The sequence below is a fragment of the Cucurbita pepo genome, unplaced genomic scaffold, assembly GCF_002806865.2.
Source record: "Cucurbita pepo subsp. pepo cultivar mu-cu-16 unplaced genomic scaffold, ASM280686v2 Cp4.1_scaffold000234, whole genome shotgun sequence".
In the NCBI taxonomy this organism is placed as follows: domain Eukaryota; kingdom Viridiplantae; phylum Streptophyta; class Magnoliopsida; order Cucurbitales; family Cucurbitaceae; genus Cucurbita; species Cucurbita pepo.
Window position 1 is genome coordinate 65,708 of NW_019646488.1, and position 12,466 is coordinate 78,173.

General features: G+C 37.6%; 2 protein-coding genes across 3 annotated transcripts in view; both read left to right on the forward strand.

The window, feature by feature from the left end:
* Nucleotides 1-227: 227 nt before the first annotated feature.
* LOC111784556 (RGG repeats nuclear RNA binding protein A-like) lies at nt 228-4,389 on the forward strand. The gene is made up of 7 exons (XM_023665218.1): nt 228-650; nt 2,190-2,487; nt 2,580-2,645; nt 2,784-2,895; nt 3,146-3,301; nt 3,429-3,485; nt 3,953-4,389. The coding sequence occupies exons 1-7, from the start codon at nt 452-454 to the stop codon at nt 4,148-4,150; spliced, it is 1,086 nt and encodes a 361-aa protein (XP_023520986.1). The 5' UTR covers nt 228-451; the 3' UTR covers nt 4,151-4,389.
* A 1,263-nt stretch (nt 4,390-5,652) lies between these two features.
* The window catches only part of LOC111784558 (serine/threonine-protein kinase RIM15-like), a 7,052-nt gene continuing 238 nt past the window's right edge, over nt 5,653-12,466 (forward strand). The window contains exons 1-15 of one of the 2 annotated variants that reach the window (XM_023665222.1): nt 5,653-6,431; nt 6,521-6,603; nt 7,209-8,186; nt 8,345-8,405; nt 8,497-8,559; nt 9,207-9,270; nt 9,366-9,459; nt 9,685-9,768; nt 9,869-9,958; nt 10,080-10,107; nt 10,286-10,810; nt 10,884-10,945; nt 11,082-11,191; nt 11,275-11,367; nt 12,105-12,369. In XM_023665222.1, the coding sequence (XP_023520990.1) occupies nt 6,017-6,431; nt 6,521-6,603; nt 7,209-8,186; nt 8,345-8,405; nt 8,497-8,559; nt 9,207-9,270; nt 9,366-9,459; nt 9,685-9,768; nt 9,869-9,958; nt 10,080-10,107; nt 10,286-10,810; nt 10,884-10,945; nt 11,082-11,191; nt 11,275-11,367; nt 12,105-12,231 (2,877 nt within the window). In that variant the 5' untranslated portion in view covers nt 5,653-6,016 and the 3' untranslated portion in view covers nt 12,232-12,369. Of the gene's footprint in view, nt 6,432-6,520; nt 6,604-7,208; nt 8,187-8,344; nt 8,406-8,496; nt 8,560-9,206; nt 9,271-9,365; nt 9,460-9,684; nt 9,769-9,868; nt 9,959-10,079; nt 10,108-10,285; nt 10,811-10,883; nt 10,946-11,081; nt 11,192-11,274; nt 11,368-12,104; nt 12,447-12,466 lie in introns of those variants that run through there. The other variant, XM_023665221.1, reaches the window with a different exon arrangement.

Sequence of the window (12,466 nt, forward strand, 5' to 3'; positions counted from 1 at the left end):
GAAAGGTGATAAAAGACTTGTAATACAAAGTCATGATACGATAGCGATCCCAACATCAACAAAATTATTGATAATGCAACTTTTTTATTGTATGAAATTATTTAATACTCATTTTATAATGTAAATAATAATATTATGATATTATTCCACACGAGTGATCTAAGGAAACGAAGAACGCAAAGTAAATTATACGTTTAAGATTTGGTTGCGCCCATTCCTTGCACGTACACACACTACCGTATGTCACTAACCCATTGCGTCTAGGGTTTTCTCCTGCTTTCTACCGCGTTACCATTTCGTTTCCTTTTTCCTTTCTCTCTTTTTACAGATCCCCTTCGTCTCTCGTTCAGAGATTCATGGACTTCTTTTTAACCTAGGATTTCGTGGTCGCCTTTCGCGGAGTGCAATTCCCTTTCAGCTTTTCCGGTATTGGTTTCAACCTAGTTCCGAAATGGCGACCACCAATCCATTTGATTTGTTGGGAGATGACGACGCCGAAGACCCATCGCAGCTAATTGCGGCCAAGCACGCGGCGGCGGTTCTGTCTAGGAAAGGTTCTGATCATCCACAGGGCAAACAGGCGGCTGCGGCAGCTAAACAGAACAAACCTGCTAATCTTCCTTCCAAGCCTCTTCCACCTGCTCAGGCTGGTCAGTTTCTTCGTTTTCTCATTGCAAGTTTTGGATTGTGGAAATGTCGGGTTGATTTGGATGATTGATCGTTTTTTTTCTTTCTTTTTTCCCTTCACAGTCTTTTTTTTATTGGTTTTGCATTTCCTGATGTTGGTTTGTCCGCTTGTTTGCATGGTTACGTTGTTTGCGCCTATGGAAGAGTGCGAAGTCTCTCCTGATGATGCTTTTTTTTTTTTTTTTTTTTTTTTTTTTTTTTTTTTTTTTTTTTTTTTNTTTTTTTTTTTTTTTTTTTTTTTTTTAAATATATATATATATATATGTTCACGTATGGGTCATTTCAAATCAGCCAAAATGTCATAAGGTATGATTGCTTTTATCTCTGATACGGTTGTAGAATGTAATAGCCGGCTAGGATGTAGAACGGGAGGAAAGAACAAGGATAAAGGATGTACAAGAGAAATCTCCATACATGTCTACTTGTGAGCGCTAGTTAGAAGCTCCCCTAATGGCAGCAGACAATACTCCCTATTCCTGCGTCATTCCAGGCTAGAACAGTGCAAGGTCGGCTCCCCACTAGGCACTATCAAAGCTCCCTCATTAGTTCTCTTTATTGTGTCACGGGCCCTAAGTGAGTGACATTGCAATCTTACGTGCTAATTAGACCCTTACTAGTCGAGGTGAGTTCATAGTTAGGGGTTCCCCTAACCGTCAGGTAAAACATAGCTAAGGCTCACTAATAGGTCATGCATATCATCTTCTAGGGCACATAACATTTAGTAATTGCCGTTAACCGTATGGCCATATTAATGTCATGCTGACGTTCTCTACTGTTGTCACGTTGACGTCATTAGGAACAAGGAAGTTGACTCAGCTCTCAACCAACCAGATAGACCTATGAGGACAGCTCTAAGGCTCACAATTTATATCAATGATGAAGTTTTATCTCTATAAATTTTAAGGCTTCAGATAGGTTCAAAGGACTGAACAGATTCTTCCAGGAACTATTCAATTGGTATAATTTTTTGGTTCTTTTTTATGAGATCCAATTGGTATAATGTACGCACAAGTTGGATTGCAATATGTTATGGTTGGTTATTGATTTGTGCTCTTTTGCATTATTTTCTTAATGAAATGTTGTTTTCAATATTTACCCTGAAGAGGAACTTATACTATTAGATTTCTTTTGTCATGAAAATTCCATTGTTTTCTCAAGAAATCATGTTTTGGAGAGCCAAATTGTAGGAAAGGCGTGATGAAGTTAACTGTATGAAGGAAATATTTGCATATACATCCAGATCGTGGACTGTTGTACAGATCTGCTTGGCCTCATTATTGCATTCGTGAATTTTCCTGTTTCTTGATATAGAACATGAAAGTTTGCAATCAATTTTTTATTCTTATCTCACGCATAGTCTTGCTTTTTTCATCCTGTCCATATTACAATATAATTTGTTAATGGTCCATTCATTAACCTATTGGGGTCTTATGAGTGCCCCACCCAATTGGTATGAATTATCCATTGGGTAACTGAAAGAATGTTTTCATACTTTTGAGTAGTAAGGGAAGCAAAGAATGAAGGTGGTCGTGGAGGTCGTGGTAGTGGGCGTGGTGGAGGCGGATATGGATATGGGCGAGGCCGTGGCAGCGGTGGCTTCAATCGTGAATTTCCCTATAATGATTACTCATTTAGTAGTAATCCGGAAGATGGAGAGACTGGAAGGACAACAGAAAAGCGTGGTGGATATGGTGGACCTCGTGGTCGTGGTGGCCGTCGTGGTGGTTTTAATAATGGAGAGGCTTCTGATGGTGAACGCTTTCGTGGTGCATTTGAACGCCAAAGTGGAACTGGTTATGGGTGAGTGTTCTTTTTTTAAAACATCAGTTTACATAATTCATCTGTATCTTTGTCTCTGTTTTGATATTTTCAGCCTGTTTTTTTTAACTTAGAAATGACTTCAAGCGGGAAGGATCTGGGCGTGGGAACTGGGGAAGGTCAACTGACGAATTTTCTGCGTAAGTACATGTCTACATTTTTGGAAGTTTCTGTCTGTTCCTTTTTGTTTCCTATAAACTGAGAGGCGGATGTTGCTGGAAGTTTTTAAACATGTGCAAACTCTTGTATGCTGAGAGGCTAGTTTATTTTGCATACAGGGGTGCCGAGGAAGTTAACGAAATTCAAAAGAAGGTAGGTGATGAGAAGCCTGTTCATGAGGACGATGAGAACTCTGCTAAACAATTGGAGGAAAAAGAACCAGAAGACAAGGTTTGTGTCTTCAGGTTTTTTGGTAGCCTTCTTTCAAACTTGCAGCCTACCATTTCACTTGTCATTGGTTTTTCTTGTGGATTGAATATAAATTTGTACTTTGCTTGCTTACCAAACCAATGAATGCATTTAGAATCCAAGTTGTAGATTTGCTTACGAATAGGCTTGGTGGGCTTTGATGATGAACTTCACTCTATGTTCAACGTGATTTTGATTCTACCTTTTACTCTTTTCTTTTATCCTGATGCAGGAAATGACTCTGGAGGAGTACGAAAAGTTGCAGGAGGAGAAAAGGAAGGCCCTTCTGGCACTAAAAACTGAGGAGAGGAAGGTAGATCCTAAAGAATTTGCATCCATGCAACAACTTTCAAGCAAAAAGGACAACCAGGACGTCTTTATTAAATTGGTACACTTACTTTAATCTTCCTTTGGAGTTAAAATTATTTATTGCTCTGATGACCCTTGGCTCCTTTGGTATATCGGATATTGACTTAGACTTGGCCGTTTAATCTTTTCATTTGTTCCACCTGTAGGGTTCTGATAAGGATAAGCGTAAAGAAATTGCAGATAAGGAGGAGAGAACTAAGAAGGTATTTCCTCTCGTTTATTACATGATTTCTTGCCCATTTCATTGTTTTCTCAAGTTTAGTTTAGTTTTCAACTGGTGAAAAATGTTCTATTGTGATGCTTCTTAGTTGAATTATGTGTTTTAGTTGTTGGTTTAATTTACTCGTATTACTTTTGCGGATTCACTCTCGTATTTGGAACAAAGCTTAAAAAAGAGGGAGTTTGGGGCTTCGGTTCAACATCTTAACTTGGGTTTATTTGGTTGTGATGGGGAAAACTGGGTGTTGGGGGTTTCAATAATGAGATTTAAGAACTTGGCTAAGAAATTGGTTCATTTATAAAAGTTTTACTCAACTTGGTTCTAAACAAAATAATATGTCCATGATTGTAACTTGAATTATGTGTTGCAGACTTAATAGAGTAATGTTTTCCATATCATAGAAGGAACAGACCTTGTGACGTTAAAAAAGTAATTATTTTTTTTTTGTAGTCCTTGAGTATTAACGAGTTCTTGAAGCCTGCTGAAGGAGAGAGACACTACATGCCAGTTGGTCGGGGTAGGGGCCGGGGCCGTGGCTCAAGGGGAGGTTATGTTGGCAGCTCGATGAACAGCTCAATGAGCAGCAGTGTTGCAGCAGCGCCCTCGATCGAGGATCCAGGTCAGTTCCCAACCTTAGGTGGGAAATGAAATTCTGAATAAATTGGACTCGAAACTGTGAATATGGTTTTGGGCGTTCTGTCTTTGATTTGATGTGGGGTTCCACAAAGAGTTCTACTAAGTTTTATTTGTTTAGATGTAAATTGTGAAAGCCATGTATTTTTCCTTTTATCATTTTCCATCCTGTGTGCTTTTCAACAGTTGTTTCGGATTTGCCATATCCAACTATTTATTTCATTTTACCTTATACCATATTCTTATTCTCTGTTTCCAAAATGGGTTTTGTGTTTGGCTTGAATGAAGTAAATTAAATTATCTATTTAATTATTTCCATGCCCAATGAACAAATTAAATGATACTTCTTGACACAATTAAATACTAAATAAAAGACTTAGTACAAAAACCGCCCCTCTGATTACAGTCGCAACGTTAGAGGACCGAGGACCACGACAATAGAATGAGAACAAAGTCAAAGATGACGAGAAATGGCAGCCACGAGGAAGAAAAACATCAAATCAATTGTAGAGTAGTCACACCTCTTTGATGCCAAATTGATAAAATAATCCTAATGTCTAATGTCTAGCCCAATGATCCAAGCTTTTATTGATTCTTTTATTGTTGAAGCAAGAGCAAATTCGGGTTTACTTTTTACATACTAATTTATTGGTATTTATAGTCTCTTCACATATAAAAAACTCAACTCTTCAAATGCCCACTAAAAGAACTTAGTGGGTTTACTTTTTACATACTAATTTATTGGTATTTATAGTCTCTCCACAGAAAAAACTCGAACTCTTCAAATGCCCACTAAAAGAACTTAGTGGCCATGATTGGTAAGTTACTCCCCGCTTTCAATGTCACTTTTGAAACTCCAAATGGTTTTTCCTCACTTGAATCAACTTGTAACACATGAAATGAAGGTTGAGCCAATCCTATCCAATCTTATGAATGAATAGTGAATACTTGTAGAATCTTCTTAGTCTTTGATCGTGCAATAGGTACAGTTGGAACATTTGAAACACTATGATCCTTATAAGTGGTCTTCAAGGAATACCGCTACAATGCTCTTTTTAAACTCAATCCTTTCCATGGCTTAGAATCAAACTGATATAAATGCTGAAATTTCAAAGAACACACACAACTCTCCCGATTAATAAATTTACAATTTGATACTCACAACAATATTTTCATAATACAATATAAATCTCTCTTTTAAGAATAAAAGGAAGAACTTTGAGTGACAATAGAAAGAATTTTGAGGATGCTAAAGGAAAAGAGTGGCAAAAATCATGGCCAATTTTGAGATTTTTATTTTAAATTTTCAAATATAATATTACTCATGATTGTTTTATTTTTAAAACAACTAAAAAAAAAAAGCCAAACTCCACGTGTCATGTCATAGTTTGATTGATCATAATAACAACTAAATTATCACATGATTGGTACTCCATTTTCTTCTAGCTTTTAACGTCAATTAATTAATTTGAGATAAGGACCAAAAAAAAACAGAAAAGGCGGGAATTCTCCCTTCAACTCCAAACCGCCCGAATTTCTTTGGATTCTTCATTTCCCGCCCCTTTCGCTTCACTCTCTACCCTCTTTCTAGCCCTAATCTCATACTCTCTTTCTTCATCTTCCTGCAGATCTTTGCCTCTGATCTTGGTTCAACCAATCAATTTAAGCTACAATCATTTGTCTACACTTTAATTGCTATCCACTCATCGCTTGGAAGCTTACTCTTTCGTATTGTTATAGTTAACATCTTCAGCGCCAGGTGAAAGCTCCTTTAGTTGTTGCGGATCGGAGGCGTTCGGATTTTGCTTCAGTCAACAACGCTGAGATATGGGATTTGGGAACTACGGTTTGTTGTGTAATTGATTTTATTCTTTGTGAAGAATGGCTGATTACAGTCTCCATAGCACTGTGCAACTGCAAAAAGCTTGGTATCTCTTCACGATATTGCTGGATATTGGTCGCCCTGCTTCTGTGGAAGAACTCGCTGTGAGATGTGAATTGTTCCGTGCTACACCAGATTTTGTTCGGTATCTATGCCAAATATCCGGTTCTCCTATTTGTATAGTGGATGATGCTCTTGTTTTCATTTCCATTATTGCGGTCTCTGCCGTGGGGCGATATTTTTCGAAGGCGACTAATGGATGGGGTTTTTTGAGACGAGATTTTGGAGTTCTAGAGCCAAATAGGTTCTGGGGTAGAGATGTTAAAACGTACTTTCGGAAACGGAAAAGATCAGTCCTTGATTCTGAAGGACATTTCCATGGAAAAAGGATCTTAACTTCAACTTCTGGAATTGGTACGAGTTTAGGGTTTGTTTTTTGTTTTCTTTATTTGCAATTCCAATAGTGTTTTCCTGATTCATTATCTTAGTTACTGTATTCATAGTCCGACCAAAGATGATTGATGGTGTTGTAGGGAATGAAAGTTGTCTGTCAATAACAAGAAGGATTTCTCATAATTATGCTGAGGTACTTTTCCAATTTCTCTGTTTCAATTCCTTCTTCAGATAGGTTTTTAATGTGCAACCTCTGAAAATTTGGTTGACTCCTGTTGTTTATATGCATTTATTCTGCTTACGGACCGAGACACTTCTCTTTTGTTTTAAACTATGAAACTGTAAATTTCTTATGAGTGATTAAAAAATGTCTTCTTAGCTACATGTTCTTTCTTTGTTTCTTCAGGTTTGGAATATTTTTTACTTCGCATAGTTTTATGTACAAATTAGATGGTTCAATCTGGTGGATGATCATCTCTTCTATCGTTATTTCTTACTTTTCTTCTAATAATGAATATTCATCTGATTTGGGGACTTTGATGCAGTGAAACAAGTATGAATTTTATTTATATTGAGCTTGTTATCATGGAATCGCTTCTAGTTTCATTCTTGTATTGTTACATGGTAATGCAATAATTTAATCAATCTCATAGTTTTGTGATTAGCTTGGTCTTTAGTTTATTTTTATTTTGTTTTTAGTTCTACAACTTAACGACTTTGTGATGCTTGAGTTCGGTTTGTAACTTTCAGTTTGTTAAATGCAGAACACAGCTGACTTTTTTTTTTCCCTGCATAAAGGTACCTGCTAGCTATGTGACTCTCACCAGTTCAAATTCGCTTACAGTTGATTTGCCTTTCGAAAAACTCAAAACTGGACATTTTGATGTAAAAATTGATGAAGTGCCCTTCTCTCTTGGTTATGCTAACTCTCCAAACCTCTTGATGAGCCATACTAGACAAATGGGATCTGATATCGCTGTTCAAGCTAGTAAAACTTTGATTAAAGATGATGCTGGGCCTTTAAGAGATAAGGAACACGACCGCCACATGCACGAAGTCCAAAAAGACTCGAATATGCCAAATTTAAGGCACTCAGACAGAGGAATGTCATGTAACCTTGTTCTTTCTTTGAGTCCACCGTGTAGCTCCACAAACACACCTTCTTATGACAAAAACCACAAATTTTCTTGTAAGTTGGGAAACGCATCAGCATTGTGCCGTGGAGATGACATGCTCCCTTATGTCCAACTACACGTGGTTGACGATAGGACTTGCACTAGGCACCTTTCTAATATTTCGGAATGGGAGCTAGAAGATGAGAAAAACAAGATTTGTGAAACACGAAATTTCTCCAAGTACACTAGAACAATAGAAAACGATCTTGTTCACCTGGAAGGGCATGCAGTAACGGGTGAAGTACAAATAAACTTTCTAGACTTGAGAAACCCGGTAACTATGTCAAACATGGATGGAGATAAAATATCCAGGAAAAACTTAACTCAGATTTCCTGTTCCATACCTGACCAACCATTTATTGAGGAGCCACCTGTCAAGACCTTGGGAGAAGTTGATGGATCACAAAAATGTACTTCATCTCCTGAGAAAGTTCTCATGGGGTCGGCAGTGAATAGGGAGGTTTCTCATCCTCTCAAGCAGCAAAACCGATATGATAATGATCATAAACTGACGTCTAAGGTGCAGAAGTTCAAGAAGATTTCAAATGGGAATGTGCACATTAAGAAACCTCCTTTGGACTCGACCAGTCCATCTTTGGAAGTAAGTTTCTCTAACTCTCGTTTTGCACGTCTTTTGAAGCTATCTACTTTGATTTTAGGGGTCATTGAGCGAAAATGGATGCTTGAGCTAAATGTGCAATTGGCTATATATGATTGAAGTAGCAAAACAAGTACCTAATGATTGATCTGTTGAAACAGTTGGAGAAAACATTGTTTCCGCAGTTTGAGTCTTTCATTATCGAGGAAGAAGAAGGTTCTGGTATGCAGCTTCCTTTGCTTGTCTCTCTGAGTGGCAGATTCCTATTTCTTCTCATTTCCACTGGTTCTAATGATGTTTAAAACTTATTCAGGTGGATATGGAACCGTTTACAGGGCTCAAAGAAAAAGTGATGGGATACGGAAAGCTATCAAATGTAAACCTGATTTACTTTTAGGCTACTTTTTAATCAGTTGCCAAATGGTCTGAATGTTTACATGTGTATATATATTGGAAACGAAACAGATGTTTCTAACTTGCACAAATGTCACCAAGGGAGTAGTTAGAAAAGAATTTTCTAACTTGCACCAGGTCGCTGCTGTATACAAGTTAACCACAAACAATAAATTCTAGTTCTTTTCTTTCGCATTGAATGTTCTATTGTTTCTCTCTAGTCAAGAAGTCCATTGGAGCTCCAAACTATGACCACGTCCTTATATGAGGAATTGTCTAAATATGACTACTTTTATGCCTTCGTTTATTGTTCTTTTATGCGGGGGGTGGCTATGTGCATGGTATTATGGTTTTTTCGATAAATCATTGAACAATAGCAAAAGCATGTTAGGCTCAATAAGAAATTGGAACTTGGAAACATGAGGGCCAAAAAGTCACGGGAATGTGACCATTTCATGGTAAAGAAAACTGAATTTTTATTTTGTCGGTTCATTTTTATCACATCTTAAAGATTTCCAAGATTAGTTCTATATTTAAACTCAAGTTAGATTGTTACTCACACTTTGGATGCAATACTGTTCTTTATTGAAAAATGAAAATATATGACGTGTTTCATATTCACACTTGCAGGTCCCCATGTTAATGCTCACAAGCACAATGTAAACAACGAGCTAAAAATGCTCGAGCGGTTTGGGTATGTATATTAGGAAGAAACATTATAACATTCTCTTTGATTCACGATAGTTTTTACAAATTAGAATATCATATTGAAACCATTTTTTCATGCAGGGGAAGGAACTTCATAATTAAGTATGAAGGGTCCTTTAGTAGTGGCAACAACGAATGCTTAATTCTAGAACACGTAGAACATGACAGACCTGAGGTAATTTATTTGCAATTCAATTATAATATAATTCTGAATTATTTTTGACGTTACTATTTTGGGCTACTAAGTCGGTTAGTAATGTGGAAAGTGTACACAAAATAATGCTTTGTAGTTTTGTGTGATTAATTTTAGTTCTTGGAGGATTGGTGCCCTGGAAAGTAGTTACACCATCTAAATTCTCTCAAACTCAAAATGAGGTCTTTATCTTGTGTTAACATGTAGGTCTTGAAGAAAGATATTGATATAGTTCAACTACAGTGGTACGGTTACTGCTTGTTTAAGGCCTTGGCATATCTGCATAAGCAGGTGAGGTGCTGCTATAAGTAGCTGTGCATGAATGGCAAGGGAATGGAAATTTTTATAGAGTACTCAGCCCAAGTCTAACCACTTTCTTTGACAATCTTAGGGAGTCATGCACAGAGACGTTAAGCCTGGAAACTTCCTGTTCTCAAGAAAACAGAACAAGGGTTACCTCATTGATTTTAACCTTGCCATGGTTGGTCCCTGTGTTTCATTTGCGATCTTACATTTAGTAAAATTTTCACCTCCATTGACTGAACGTTAATTGAAATTCTAATATTCTTTGATGTTCTTTTGTCCACTATTTTCTTTCTCAGGATTTACGGCAGAAGTACTCCATAGCAAGTAAGCTTCTCTGTGACACTTCGTGCCCTTTTTGGATCATGTTCAAAGTTCTTCACTTGCCAAGGAAGAAAAAAAGAAAAAAAACTTTGATGTTTTCTGTCTTGTTGGCTGTACAAATCTTTGTTGTTATCATTTATTTATTCGTTTGATTTATAATCTGATCAATCATTCCATTTAGGTAAATCAAATTCAAGTCATCATGCATCTTCGGATCATGTTCCTGTTCCTCATCCTGTGTCTGGTTCAGCCGTTAAAGACGAGAATAATTTCAGAGATCTTGCATCTCTCAGCAAAAGAGAAACAGGAAAATCTAAGCAGACTTGGGAGCACAATAAGAACTTGAAAAAGAGAGTTTATGTACCCTTGAAAAAATATCCAGATATGCGTGGTGGGAGTGCAATAAGAAGCCAGGGTGCAGATGGATCTGGTATAACCTCTGCAAAGGATGTAACAAGTGTTAGGACGTTTGCCACAGAAAATATGAGGGAGCCTCTTCCATGTCAAGGAAGAAAGGAACTGCTAAGTTTGGTGCAAAATGCATTACGAAATGCGGACCAGGTCACCCAAAATAGTTCCGATCTACGAAGGAAAAGGATAGCTGCTCCTCCAGGCAAGGAAGACAATAAAATTATACATCCAAGCCCAATGTTGGTCCATTGCACTGGCATTTCTGTAGCTGGTTCTAGGGTACTAAAAAGTAAAGGTTTGTAGATGAATGCTCCACTTTTGAAGTATTTGGATGTTATGATCTTTCTCTAAAGTAAAGTTACTTCCAGGAGATGCAAAACGTAAAAGAGAGGGTTCTTGTGCTGGGACGAAGGGTTTTCGAGCTCCAGAGGTATCCTACTTACTGTTACCTTGAAACAAATTTCATTTTACTCTTATGTAGTTTTGTGTTTTTTTGGGTCATATGTAACCCATATTCAATTACTATTGTATTCGGGCATTCACCATCAACGCATGCAATTGTGTAGGTCCTATTCAGATCCCTACATCAAGGTCCTCAGGTCGATGTCTGGTCTGCTGGTGTTACTCTTCTCTATCTAATGGTTGGAAGAAGTCCTTTTACTGGAGACCCTGAACAGTAATATTCCAAATATCAACCACAAGTTTTTTCATATTTTATTGCAGTCCAGTGGCATTTCTGACTTGTATAAATCATGCTAGGAACATAAAAGACATTGCTCAATTGAGGGGCAGTGAAGATTTATGGGAGGTGGCTAAGTTACATGATCGTGAATCCGCATTTCCAGGGGTAGGGTATATCTTCTAATATCTGCTAACCTTCATTCTATTTTACAATGACTGTTTTTTAAAAGGCCTTGATTATTAATTTTCTAGCAATAAATATATCTAGATTTTGGATTTTCAAATTTTAAAAACTATCCTAACCGTTATCATATTGTGAAGCACTTGAAACATTATGATAATTGCTGCGATCAAGTATCATTAAAAGGCTTTTCTATACTCCACGTGAATCTTGGTCGTCTTTGTTGTTGGTATTAAGCAAGGAGACCTCTCTCGTTCCTTGCCTCAATGCATCTCACTGAGATCTGCATTCTTTTCCCTTTTAACACAAATCCTCACTATTCCTCCTCTTATAAACAAGTTTTCCTCTTTAGCCATCTCATTTCCTTGTCTTTAGTAACTGTGTAACTTATTCTTAAAAACTGTACCTTCCACCCCGCCCTTATGGTCCAAAGAGCTTTCAATCTATGCCCGACCTCTGTATGGCTTGTCTTTCGTATAGATTATACAGGCCAATATCATGATCGGATAGTGAGCCAGTGATCTTTTGGTGGGTTGTCGACTTGATCTGCTAGTTCATCGCATCTAACCATCCCTTGAAACATTACCATGCCTCTGTCTATTAGTCTGATTCTTCATATATTCACTTGTTCATTCATTTTCTTAAGAATTCTTCTCATGAGATAGTTCTGATAGACTGCTCATAAGCTTATCCTGGTTCATTAGTGAAGGTTTACTTTATGTTGCAGGAGTTGTTTAACATCAAATCCTTCCCAGCTATGGATTTGCAAAGTTGGGTTAAGGTTCACACAAAGCGACCGGATTTCTTCAAGCTCATCCCGAGGTCACTCTTTGATCTGGTGGACAAGTGCCTAACAGTTAATCCGAGGCAAAGGATTACTGCAGACGAAGCTCTAAGGCATGAGTTCTTCAACTCATGCCATGAGAAGCTTCGGAAGCAGAGGATACTCCGACGAGGTTCTAGTTTGAACTCTGCTGATGTCTTGGGCGAATCGAAAGCGGTTCAAGGACAGTCATTTGAGCTTTTAAGATGAGTACCATTTTATAGGCTTTTTGATATTGAATGCCCCCCCCCACCCCCTGTTTTTGA